The sequence below is a fragment of the Talpa occidentalis genome, unplaced genomic scaffold (genome assembly GCF_014898055.3).
Source record: "Talpa occidentalis isolate TD23 unplaced genomic scaffold, MPIMG_talOcc4v2.1 talOcc4.7, whole genome shotgun sequence".
Taxonomy (NCBI): domain Eukaryota; kingdom Metazoa; phylum Chordata; class Mammalia; order Eulipotyphla; family Talpidae; genus Talpa; species Talpa occidentalis.
Genome location: NW_023605083.1, coordinates 62,991,515 through 63,004,414, shown reverse-complemented (window position 1 = coordinate 63,004,414; position 12,900 = coordinate 62,991,515). Strand labels below are relative to the sequence as shown.

The window sequence follows — 12,900 nt, the reverse complement described above, 5'->3', positions numbered from 1 at the left end:
CTTCTGGAGGGAAACCACAGGAAAGGGACAAAAGGGGCCAGGCAAGTCTAGGAGGAAAGGAGCAAAATTAAAGTAGAAGTCAAGATAAAGGCCTCCATGCCAGTCTCCCACCATCTCTCACCACATGTCTCAAGTATCTCTGTGTCTCCACTCCACATGTCTCTTCCATGTTCCCCAGGTCTCTATCCCTGTCTCAATCTGAGAAGCAAGCGCACCCTCCTTCAATGTCCCTCTTCTCCATGTGTCATTCCTCCAGTGTCTCTCCTCTTGTGTCCCACTGAGTGTTCTATTGCTTACCTGGCCACTCAGATCTACCCCTCATTAGGTGGTGGGGGGGGTGGAACCTCCCCCTCTTTTTTTTTTTTTAAGATTTATTTATTTATACAAGCACTGGGTACAGTCAGAAGTGTGGGAGGGTGAGAGAATTCACCAGAGCCATAGCGGGAACAGAACAGGCAGACCAAAGAAATATACCGCTGAGGGGAGCAGCGGGCATGGCAGGAGAGGTCTCTCATGTCATGTGGGACCCTCCCAGTGGCCAGGGATCTAACCGGCGCTGCAGAGGCTGTGGGCAGCTTCACAGCTCAGCGTTCAACTGCTGCATCACCAGGGGAGGCCCAGAACCTCCCCTTTTTATGGAGATTCCTCTGTACAGCTTGTGGTGATTGAGGGAAAGGAAAGGAAAGAGAAAGAAGATGAAGGGGGCAAAGAGAGAGAAGGGAAAGGGAAGAAGGAAGGAAGGTAAATACCAACTCTCCTCTTTTGTATAGTCCCTTTTGTGAGGTCTGAGGGGGGCCCAAAAATCTTGTTTTCTTTGTTTTATTGAAAGACTTCCCAAGCTGCATAATCTCCAATTTAATCCCATTTAGTAGTCTTGTTTTGTTCCTGATTTTAATGGGAAATATTCTTTAATCTTTTTATAGGTACATATATATTTATATTTTAAATAATTTACAAATAATCTTGGTTTAAAAATGCTGCTTTTTTCCATTGTTCAATTTCTTCCATCAAATAATTTAAGTCCATTCATATGAATCTTTGATGCTGGTATCTTCATCATCGTGATGGCAATTTTTGACCTTTTTTTTTTGTGGTTTTCCATAGTACATCTTTACCTCCAAGTATGTTGTTTAAGACATGACACTTTTGAATTCATATTGATGCCCCTAGGAAACTTATCTAAAGCCATTGGCTTAACCTCAAGATAAATGTCCATTTGTTTTGCAGATAAGTATTTGTAATCCATGATGAAATTACCTACTACATTGCTTTTTAAATTTGCTTATAATGGCATCTAATGCTTGAAAATTGAGATTATATTCCAGGAATAATTACTAAAACTGTTTTTAGTATATTAGCCTCAAATACACACCCCTTGTTTACTAAGTTAATCGAACAATGTAAATATCCAAATCTAGGATAGTCCAGGCTAATGCATCATACATAGTACAGCCAAATAAGGTGAGTTCATAGCTGATCACTACCTATTATATATTAGAGCTCAGGATAAATTCCCCTCAGTTTAAGGGATAGGGGTAAGGAACAGATGTACTGAGGGAAACCTTCAAGGCAAATATCTTATATACAGGAAGATTTAATTATTTGTGCAAGATGAGCGTACACGTGTGTACTTAATGCTAATTTTAGTACTGGACCATCTGGCCCCGATGCATTTATGCTAAAAACTGTAATTTTTGATCATCATTAATTTACCTAGTTGTAAATTGTAATACTTTGCACATAGATGATGAAGAGACAGGATCCACTTGAATAAGTGGATAAAAATAGCTACACTTTTATTATCAGCAATAAAATGATTTTTTTCCCTCCTTTTAACAGATTTAATGTGCTCACAACCACCACAATTCAAAAAAAGACGTCTAGTGTATGAAAAAGTCCCTGGTAGAGCTGATGGACAAACTCGTCTAAGGTTTTTTTGAGAGAAAAAATAGTGCTAATTGCTATGTTCCATTGTTTTTGATGATAATTCAATAACAGGACTTAGAATTGCTCATACATTAGATAAAAAATAATTGTTCTTAGAAGTTCTTAGTGTTTCTACATTATTCATAATATATGTTCTGCCCTATAGTTTGCTTAAGTAAACTATCATAACTAGCGTTAACAGTTGTCATAGGATCCAAATATTTCCCAGATTCACCTACACATCTCAAGCGCTTCATTTTTAAGAGAGACAGAAAACTCCATTCTGTGTAACTAGAAGGGTTATTTTGTTGTCTCTTAAGGGTCCACTGCATCCCAGCTTTCCTACAGTGACCCCCTAAAATGAGCCTTAGTCTTGGTCTAATCCTTTCAGTTAAGGAGCTCACCACAATCAACTCTTTACTTAAGAAATAGTACTGGGAGACAAGTCTTTGTTGGAAACTGGCAAACAGTGGATAAAATGAGCTGTGCTTACAGAGCACTCCCAAGAGTGATTGTCACATGATAGGTTGGGTTCGCCCATAGAAGGCAGACCAGAAGCCACAGTAAAGCCTTCTAGTTCCCCTTCCAGACATGCTATCACATGGGATTGTTTGAAACAGCCTCAACTTCCCAGTTGGGTCTTAACAATGGAAACCTTGCTTCTTTCTCTGAAAGGTTTTCCTTGTTCTCCTGGGAGTTATTTGCCCCCTAGAGCAATGCTGGTCATGGTCATGCTCACCTTTTGATAGCTTTGAGTGGCTTTCCCCTAAGTTCCTAGGCCCAGTGCAAACTCTGTAGGCTTCAGTTACGGATGGACATGATATACTCCTTGCCTTGCCACTGAGTCTCATCAATTAACAGGAGAATCAACACCAGGTCATCTCACCCTTGTTTCTCACAGTCGGAGCCTGGTTATTCTCCCCAAATAATAAACCCTGCCCTAAAACAAGGGATCCAACAATTTTAACAGAGTAGCCAGAGTTGGAGGGGATGGGGAATACAAGCTATAGAAATCTAAAATGAGGACTGTCTTTCTGAAAAGGACACGTTTTTCTGTCTTTTGTTTTTTTACCTGTTATATTCTGATTTTTATTATACAAGAGTTTTTCACTAAATACGTCATGTAATTACTTATTTAAATTAAATTGCTTATTTGTTTAAATTTAATTTTATAGAGTCAAAGTATATCTTCTCTCTTGATTTCTGGATTTCCTACCTTGCTTTTTATCCTAATGTTATATAAATATTCTAATTTTTCTTCTAATACTTTTATATTAACTTTCTTTAACCCACGTGGAATTCCTTTGTATTGCATAAGACAAGTCCAATTTTATTTTCTTCCATATGAACTTTTAAATATTTTAACCAGTTTCCTTCAGGAAATGAGTAAAATAGGAATTTGACTAAATTTATATATGAATTTTAGTAATACTACATTTTAATGAAATTGTAATAATATCCAGAAATTTATTTACACCCTGTTTTATAGAAACCAGTCAAATCTTTTATCTCTTTCTTTACTTTTGCTAAATTTATTCACAAGGGTTTTTTTTAGTTTTGTCATTAAAGTACAAATGAGATATAGTTTCCATTTTCATTTTTATCTAGCTATTGCCAGTGAGGAAAATGCTTATTTTTATTTTTCTATATATGTATATTTTGTATACAGCCAGCCTCCCAAATTCTATTACAAATTCACTGTTTCTTCTACTAGAGTCTCATGTTTCCAAAGTGTACAATTATATAGTCCATAGGTACAGATATTACTTCTTCTAAAATGTTTATACCTTTTTTTTTTAACCTTATTGCATTAGTAAGACTTCCAAAGTAATACTGAACAAATGTGGTGATAAAAGTACCCTTGTTTTGTTCTTAATATGCTGAATGTACCAACATTTATCACACAGTATAAAATTTGCTATTGGTTTTGATTATCTATCATCTTTAATTTCTTTTTATTCCTGTTTCACTAATTCACTTAAAATTATTCAGAAGTTACTGAATTTTATCAAATGACTTGTTAGCATACATTCTTTTTAAACCATTCCCATAATAAATTACATTGATAGATTTCCTCATACTAAACTAGTTTTTTCAGGTTGTATCTTCTCTTAATATATAGTACTGAAATGATTTTCTTATATTTAGGACATTTTACATCTGTACTCACAATTGAGATATCTATAGTTTTATTGTACTACCTTATGAAGTGTTTGCCAAAGAGGAAAGTAGAATAAAAGTTTTTGTTTTTGTTTTTTCACAGAGAGCAATACATAATTGATGTGTACAACTTGATGAGTTTAGAGATAAGGTCACACCTGTGAAACCATCACACAATCTATGCCATAAACCTACCCACCACTTCCAAAAGTTGCCACTCACCCTCTTATTATATTTTGTGGTAAGAACACAACATAAAATCTACCCCCTAGCAAATTTTAATTATATGATACAGTATTGCTAATTATAGGCACATACAGTCTCTAAGACTTACTCATCTTACAAACCCAGAATTTTTTTTTAATGGATATTTATTAAAATGCTTGTTGTTGTTAAGATGGGCATGGAATAGGTTTAAATTCTGAAAGAAAGGATCCAAAAAAGAAGCTGGAGAGAAAAAATGATAGTATCAGAGAAGGTGAAACAGATCCCGAGGATACATGGAGTGGTTAGAAAAGGGATACCAGAATGATGATCATATGGAAGGAATTCAGACTGTTTAGATTTGGAAGTTGTTAGTGGCCAAATATTAACCAAGTTTTCATCTAACTCCTGTTTTCTCTATGGTAACCTGACTTAGGTGCAAACATATTTTCATTTATTTATTTATGGGTTTAAACATAGCAGTTTGAAAGAGCAAGCATACTATTGTCATTACTTATGATATATCTGTATATTATACATATCTAATTTTTACAAAATTCTGTACGAATTTACAAACAAAAATTCCATCTTCACTCTCAGCACTCACTCTCACAAGCAATCAGATATCCATGTAGCCTTAAAACACAATTAGAGGGTCTCCCTGGTGGCGCAGCAGTTGAGCGCTGGGTTGCGAAGCTGCCCGCGGCCTCTGCAGCGCTGGTTCAATCCCCAGCTGCTCCCCGGCCACCGGAGGAGGGTCCCACATGGCGCACAGACCTCTCCTGCCCGCTGCTCCCTGCAGCAGTGTACTTCGGTACTTTTGCCTGCTCTGCTCCCCGCTCTGGCTCTGGTGAATTTTCTCACCCTCCCGTGCTTCTGACTGTACCCAGTGCTTGTATAAATAAACAAACAAACAAATAAATAAATAACTCTAAAAAAATAATAATAACACAATTAGACACTGAATGCCGCTATGGTAGAAAATGAGTTAAGCAGAAATTTTATTTCCAAGTTCTTCAGAGACTATTATTACAAACACAAAATATTCTTTAAAAGTGTCACAAATTAAATCAAAGGCATATCATCAAAATAAACACATGTGTAAGAATGCATTTCACTTGTAACATTTGCATACTACTTAGTTTTTAACCATTGCAATATGCTATAGGTTATATTTTTAACATTTTAAAGACATCAAGTAATATTGTTTTTAAAGTACAAGCACAACTATAAAATAGAGGCATTTAAAAAACAAAGATCAACTCTGCTTCAAACACAGAACGGGGCAATCTTATATAAACATTAATCTTTTCAAACAAGTTTGCTAAGAAATAGCTCCCATACTTAGTGTTAAAAATAAGAGAATCTCCTCATTTAGAAAAGTCCACCTGTCATTTCATTAATAGCACTTATTCTTCCCCAATTTTTCTTGCTTGTCTTCACTTAGAAATTGTAAATTCATGAAGAACAAATTTTGTTATAATATAAAAAAGTTACTAATATGCAGGGTTTTTAAGTAAACAAAAATGTTTCCTTCCCAAAATATAAACCAGTAAGTAAAACACATAATATTCCAGGTATAGAAACACCAGGAATTTGCTTATGAAAGAGGTGCATTTTGGTGTATTTGATGATAAGGTATTTGTTTAAGTATAAAGCACTTCACCAACAAACCAGGCCATTAGTATTTAAAAGTCACGGTTTCACCCAATTTCCTTATTTGAATAGAAATGCATCAATTTCTGTAGAATTTTGTGATAGGGCCACAGAACAGGTCTGAAACACCTAAGTCATTTGGCTGGCGAAACATGTGTTCACGAGACTTGGAGGCAGGCATTCGTTACTTTGCAGCTGAAAGCATTCCTCAGGGAACATCTTCCATACTGGAAAGAGAATTTAGTAGGTTTTCATTTAGTTAGATTTATACATAAAATTAACTAGTTGTCATTTCATAGCTCGCTATAGCATTCCTAAAGTAGAAAGTAACAGGTTAATACAAAAAACATCCAAACCACACCACTGAATGAGTGGCACCGTGAAAGTGCTTTGGAAAAAAAAAAAGATGAAACGTGGGCATTTTCCATTACGAGGTACACAGTTGTACCTGATAGAAGGATCACTTCCTTCTTTTTTTTTTTTTTTAATAGAGGCATGTTTTATTTATTTATTTGTTTGTTTTTGTTTTGTTTATACATGCACTGGGCACAGTCAGAAGCGCGGGAGGGTGAGAGAATTCACCAGAGCCAGAGCGGGGAGCAGAGCAGGCAGAAGGACCGAAGTACACTGCTGAGGGGAGCAGCGGGCGGCAGGAGAGATCTGCGCGCCCTGTGGGACCCTCCTCCGGTGGCCAGGGAGCAGCCGGGGATTGAACCGGCGCCGCAGAGGCTGCGGGCAGCTTCGCAACCCGGCGCTCAACTGCTGCGCCACCAGGGAGGCCCTCCTTCTTTTTTTTTTAAAGATTTATTTATGCATACAAGAACTGGGGTGTAAGTCAGAGGTGTGGGGAGGGGGGTGACAGTATTCACCAGAGACAGTGGGGAGCAGAACAGGTGGATTGATTGAAATACACTGCTGAGGGGAGCAGCGGGCAAGACAGAAGAGGTCTGCTGGGCCATGTGGGTAGCTCCTTGGCCGGGGATCGAACTCGTGCTACAGTGGCTTCTGATAGCTTGATAGTGCTGAGATTTACACCCTTGTGCCACCAGGGAGGCCCCCCTCCTTTTTAATGTGAACAGTTTCCTTTTGTAAGCATGTGCAAAGAGGCCCCTCAGAACATATAGTTTCTAAATTGACACCAGAGAGGTGTTTTCATTTCAGAAATCCATTTTTCAAATTCTTATACCTACTCACAGTTTCCCCCAGTAACTACATTTCTTCCTTCATTAAATCTCAAAGGTATGTTTTGAAAGCTTTTGGGAAAGAAATCACAGCTGGTGGTAGAAACTGAACGGTCTGTCTTCTCAGGGGAGTCACTGGTCTTCAGAGCAACAACCAAGCAGCAAATTACAGGTCTGGATGGGAGTGGGATTAAGGTCAAGAAATCACCACCAGCCAACTCAGTTGAAGAGCTCAGGTTCATAAGGCAGTTAACATCTCATGAGTTAGTGCCAGAGGATTGAGACTCTCCTAATTGGATGTTTTCCCAGGCAGGCAGACTGGAGTCACCCTTCAGGGAAAATTGTGCCTTTTTCTGTTTCTTATTTTAATTCCCCCCAGGAATAGTAGATATCCTAAACTAGTTACCCAAATCCTTTGGGAAGCCCCATGATAATGCCATGGCCCCAAGACAGCATGGTGTATCAGGGCTCACCAGTCTTCAGAATAAAGCACAGGATCTGGGCTCCCTGAAGGGGTTGTTTCCAGCTGGGACGCCGACCAGCAGGGCATCGTTGCAGGCATTCTGCATGCAGTACTGTTGAAGCTCTGCCGCCGCCTGGGAGACCTAAAACAAAGTACAAGTCAGGTCCATCCAGTGACCATCTGATACTCTGAAAAGTGATCGTATAACCTGATGAAGGTCACATTTTTGTGACCTCTATACGTTTCTTTTTTTGCCAACAGTCCTAGAACTGAATTCCAAAGAGGAAAGTATATCTATGAACTTTGATTTAGGGTATTTTTGATCTAGTTGCTTATTCAACAAAGTAGGGGAAAGCCCTATTACTTGCCTACTTAGAATCCTAGTTTGAGATTGAACTGATGCAGAAATAGCTCATTCTAGTGTTCCCTCTACAGAGTCTCTCTCAATAAAGCATGTTCCCTCTACAAAGCATGCATTGACATACCCAGGTTTGCCATTTGAGCAAACTGTTCTAGTGTTTACGTAAGGCTGGATGGAGCCATATCCAGTCTTCTCAAAACAAATGACAAAGTTCTTCCACCATGTTTTGAGACAGAATAGCTGGTTGATTAAAAATACAGCCTTTGGAACCAGACTAGCTGGACTCAAACTCATTTCTGTCTATCTGAATGACCTTGGGCAAGTGATTTGTTTTCTCATTTGTGCAGTGTAGTTAGTAGTAGTACCTTCCTCACTGGGTTGAGATGATGATTTAGTTCACACTTAAAATAGTGCTCATAGAGTAAGCAATAAAGTTGTGGTAGGCTGCAAAATTAATCAAATACATTGCAGCTCCTCGATCCAGGAAGCAGAAACTTCACCCTCCCCTTGAATCTAGGCTGGCTTTGTGACTTGCGTTAATCGAGAATATGGCAGAAGTAACAGGCAAGTTCCAAGCCTGGGGCTCAAGACCCTTTGTAGCTATTTATCTTGTTACTGCTGGAACCCTAGAACCAGCATTTAATGAGCCCAACCTAGCTTACCGGAGGTCATGTGGAGACTTTCAGGCAGCCCAATCCAGCTGCCTACAACCTCCAGATAGTGAGTAAGGCCATCCCAGATCTTCCATTCGACAGCACAGGAGAGCCAGCTAAGATCAGTAGGACTATACAATAAATCCCACTGAAATTGTTGACCCAAGAATTGTGCCAACCACTTTTAGCTTAAACTTTTAAGCTTAAACCACTAAACTTTGGAGTTAATTAGGCATCGAAGAAAGATACAATGAATTTTCTTCTTATCCTCCATTTGATGCATATTTGTACTTAGGTGCTTTCCTTGCTTCCTGTTTTTCTTGCATTGAAAAGGTATTTGTATTAAAACCCCCATCATTCAAAAATGGTTCCAGTTGCTATTCAATTACTATACCCGTTTGTGTTAGGTTTACAAACTTCCAAATAACTGGAAAACTAACCCCATCTGTTATAGTTATTATCTAGTACCTTGGAACATTTTAGGAATTTTGGTTTCATTAACGTAGTAACAGTTTGCTATGTTATATAAAAATAAACATAATCCTAGGAAGTTAGACATTTTTATATTATAATCAAAATTAATGGTAATACATAACAATTATTAATTCAAAAGAAATTTGCAGCCAATTGTAGTTCTTGCCTATCTCAGCATCAGAGGGAACAGGTAAACTGAGTGGAAGTAGACTGTCTTCCAGGACCCCTGGAGAAATGGTACTAACTAGATCAGGGGATATGCAGAGAAAAGGAGTAAAAGTGGTCAGCATGTCTCTAGCACTTTCAAGGGAGAGACTCTGGACCAGGAAAATACAAGATCAAATACTCGGAAGCTGTCACTTGTCACTGGAGCTGGGATAATCCCCAAATTATATGACTGTCCTTGGTTTGAGTTCATTTGCTTACTCAGCTACTTCTGAGAGGCTTCTGCAGAGCAAAGAAGGTGTCCTTGAAGGATACCGAGAATTCCCAAACACTGGGAAGGGCTGCCCTCCTTTATATACTAGAAAATTGGTGTCCTAGTTTATTTGCCAGTGAGCAAATCTGTCAAAGAGAAGACATCTCTGGGTGTACTGAGAACATTCATCATAGAGTCCTGAAAGGAGAGAGACCCTAGAATGTTGACTCCCTCATGTGCTACCTGAGAGAAGCCCTGCCAGACACCCCAGACCATAGTATCATGAGGACACCTGTCTAGTAAACTTATGTCATCTTAACTATTCGCTTAAATCCTCTGGGTCTCAGTTTCATAATTCCCATAATTATCTTTTTCAATGCAGAAAGAATATCTCCCCCAGCTTCATCACAGGGTCAGCATTCAGTTTTCCTTTCTACCTCAGCTTCCAACATCATCTTGAACATTTTCAACAATGCTCCTTTCAGTTCCCTGACCTCTCTTCAAACAACCCAAAGTTAACAACCACAGCTAACAACCGTAACTACTCCACACCTGACATTTTACACTCCCAACGCCCTATGGCCTGATCATAATCTCTCCTCCCATTCCAGGATATTGCTTCTTTCATTCTCACCACTCCTGCTCTTTGATCTCAGGAAAGACACCTCCTGCCCTTTGGTCTGGTCCATTACCAGGAGGCTGCCTCTCTCTGGGCAGATGCTCAAACCCCTTATCCTTTACCCCCATCTTAACTTCTGGCATGACTCCCCTGCTCCCCTCCTAATTTGATCAACTGTCGTTCATCTCATTCGCCTTATCTGATGGAGTCCTGGGTGGTCAAATGCTGTTGGAGAAACTCTTCATTAAAAAATTACAAGTCGGGCAATCAGTCTCCAATCTCATAGTAATTGGGTTTCCAGAATCATAAAGTGACTACAGCTATGGCTGCTAGGGCATCCACTCCCTTCCCAAAGCACACTACCATCCATTCTTATGACTCATTGTTAGTTTCCGTTCCTCTGCCCTAGCAGAAATTTGATGTCCTGTTCACTAAGAAAACTGTCATCAAACAAGTCCTTCAGCCAGTATCTAGAAACATCCCTTTATACATATTATCATTCTTCCAGCCTTAGAACACACTTCCAATCACATATGCCCCATAAACCCTGTCTCCTCTACCTCCAGTTCTCCTCCATTTGTTTCTTCCCCTCAACCAAAATAGTTTGTTCTTTCCCCTTAACCTCAACATGACTACTCATTTCCTAAATTTTCAGAAGTTTCCACTTTAAAGCCAGATTTCTTTTACATCTGTCCACCCTTACAATCTGGATTCTGCTTCTACTACTACATTCTGTAACCTCTTCTGCATTCCACAAATATCTATTTCCTTATTTTGTTTTATAATCATCACATGTATCACTTGAAATTATTTTACTTATTTGTCAATTCTGATTCCTAATTTGGTGTGGCTAAACTTCTCTCACATCATCTGGGTGTTCTACAATTCCACTCAATTTGGATTCTATGTATCCAAAGATAACCTGGGATCCCACAAGGTAAGCAAGGGCTCAGTCCTAAAGACAGCCTCCCCCTGCCCCCCACTTCAGACACCAATCCAAGTCTAGGTTGTCACCTTGCTTCTGGCCTATGGTTTAGAGACCAGAGGTTCTAATGACCACCTCATGGGTTCCATTAATTTGCTAGAGGTGCACACAGTACCCAGGGAAACATTTTAATTACTCGAGCACCAGTTTATTATAAAGCAACGTAACTCAGGAACAGTCAGATGAAAGAAATGCACAGGGTAAGGTATGGGGAAGGGGCACAGGGTTTCCATATCCTCTCCAGGAGCACCCCACCCTCCACCAGTTCACCAACCTGAAAGTTCTCTGAACCTAATCATTTGGGTTTCTATGGAGGCTTCATTACATAGGTGTGATGATTAAATCATTGACCATTTGCAGTGGATTCAACCTCTAGCACCTCTCCCTTGTGGGTGAGAGGGGATTGAAAGTTCCAATGCTTTAATCATTTGGTTGGTTCTTCCAACAACCAGCCCACTCCAAAAGTTGCCTCATTAAATAACAAGACTCCTGTATCATCTCATTAAGCAATCCCGTGGGTTTTAGGAGCTCTGTGCCAAAAACAAAGCAAATATATATATATATATACACACACACACACCTTTATATATATACCTTTATATATATATATATTTTCACAATATAATTGGTTAATGTAATTATGGTTGTCTTCCCTTCTAGAACCATCTTATTCCCAGTACCCAGAATAGTGTCAGATACTGTTGAAGGGAATTCCACAGCAGTGTTCAGTCACCAACTCTCTACAAATAATGCTATGCTAATCACAATTATGCTTTTTAGCAACTGCCTAAACACTGGATTGTTGATTAAGCTCCAAAATTTCCTAAACCCCTCCTTCCTTGCCTCAGTAGCCTGGCTTTCTCTTGGTTTTCTTATCGCAGTCATCTCCTTTGGCAGCTCCCTGAGTGCGGCGCTCTGGCCCCTTCACTAGCAGACTCCACTCCCCGACGTTATGATCACCAGGCGCTTCTCTGCGCTTCAGTCCAAATCCACCTCGCGGTGTCTCCCCATGGCCACGTATCCAACTTAAGCTCATCGCTCCCCCCGTACCTGCTCTTCCCCTTCCCCTTACTCCTTCCCCCCACGCCCACTCTCCACCGAAGCGAAGGGCAGTGCCCTCCATCCCGTCACCCTCCAGAAAGGCCAGCATCGCCTTCTCCCTCCCTCCCGCACGCAGCCCATCGACCCAGCGCCCGGCCCGGCCCGGCAGGCCCTCTGCACCCCTGGGCTCCATCCTTCCCTCCGCACCGCCGCGCGTCGCCGCACTCCCGGCCCCCTCGGCGCCTGCCCGGCGCCCCCTGTCCATCTGGTACCAACGGGGCGCGCTTTCCGCGGTGGACCCGCCTCATTTCGGGGCCCTCGGTCCCGACCACCCCCGCCGGGACAGACCCTTGCCGGGGCCCTCCCTGCGCTCGGGCCCGCGGCCTGGCCGGGCCCGCGCCGGCTCCCACCCTCCGAGGCCGGGCCCCGAGCTGAGGCCGGAGCCGGGGCCCACGCCGCCTCGTGGGTTGGGGCCGCGGGACGGTCACGCTGGGCCCGGCCCCGCCGCCCACCGCGGCCTCCTGCTCCCCCACGGGCCTCGGCCCGCGGGGCGCGCGCGGGAGCCGGCGCCTCCGAGCGCGGGGCTCTCCGGCCGACCGCACCTTGATCCGCTCCACGCCGGCCTCCAGCTTGAGCTGCTCCACCAGGCGCTGCAGGGCGTTCAGGCTGGCCCCGGAAGACATGGCGGCGGCGCTGGCTCCGGCTCCGAGGGGGACTGAGTGGGCTGGGAGAGCCGCCAGGCCCCGAGCCCGGGCGCCG

At 41.6% G+C, this 12,900-nt stretch overlaps 2 protein-coding genes across 9 annotated transcripts in view; one reads left to right on the top strand and one right to left on the bottom strand.

Moving 5' to 3' along the window:
• Window positions 1–3,898, top strand: part of SHOC1 (shortage in chiasmata 1) — a 127,034-nt gene extending 123,136 nt beyond the window's left edge. For all 8 annotated transcript variants that reach the window (XM_054689406.1, XM_054689409.1, XM_054689407.1 and 5 more), the window contains one exon: window positions 1,840–3,898. The gene's annotated coding sequence lies outside the window, so the exon portion shown is untranslated. The remainder of the gene's footprint in view (window positions 1–1,839) is intronic.
• A 1,363-nt stretch (window positions 3,899–5,261) lies between these two features.
• On the bottom strand, window positions 5,262–12,875 carry GNG10 (G protein subunit gamma 10). Its single transcript, XM_037491442.2, has 3 exons — window positions 12,744–12,875; window positions 7,601–7,732; window positions 5,262–6,173 (listed from the first exon to the last, which is right to left on the bottom strand). Exons 1-2 carry the CDS (start codon window positions 12,822–12,824, stop codon window positions 7,607–7,609), a joined length of 207 nt encoding a protein of 68 aa, XP_037347339.1. The 5' UTR covers window positions 12,825–12,875; the 3' UTR covers window positions 5,262–6,173; window positions 7,601–7,606.
• Window positions 12,876–12,900: the final 25 nt, after the last annotated feature.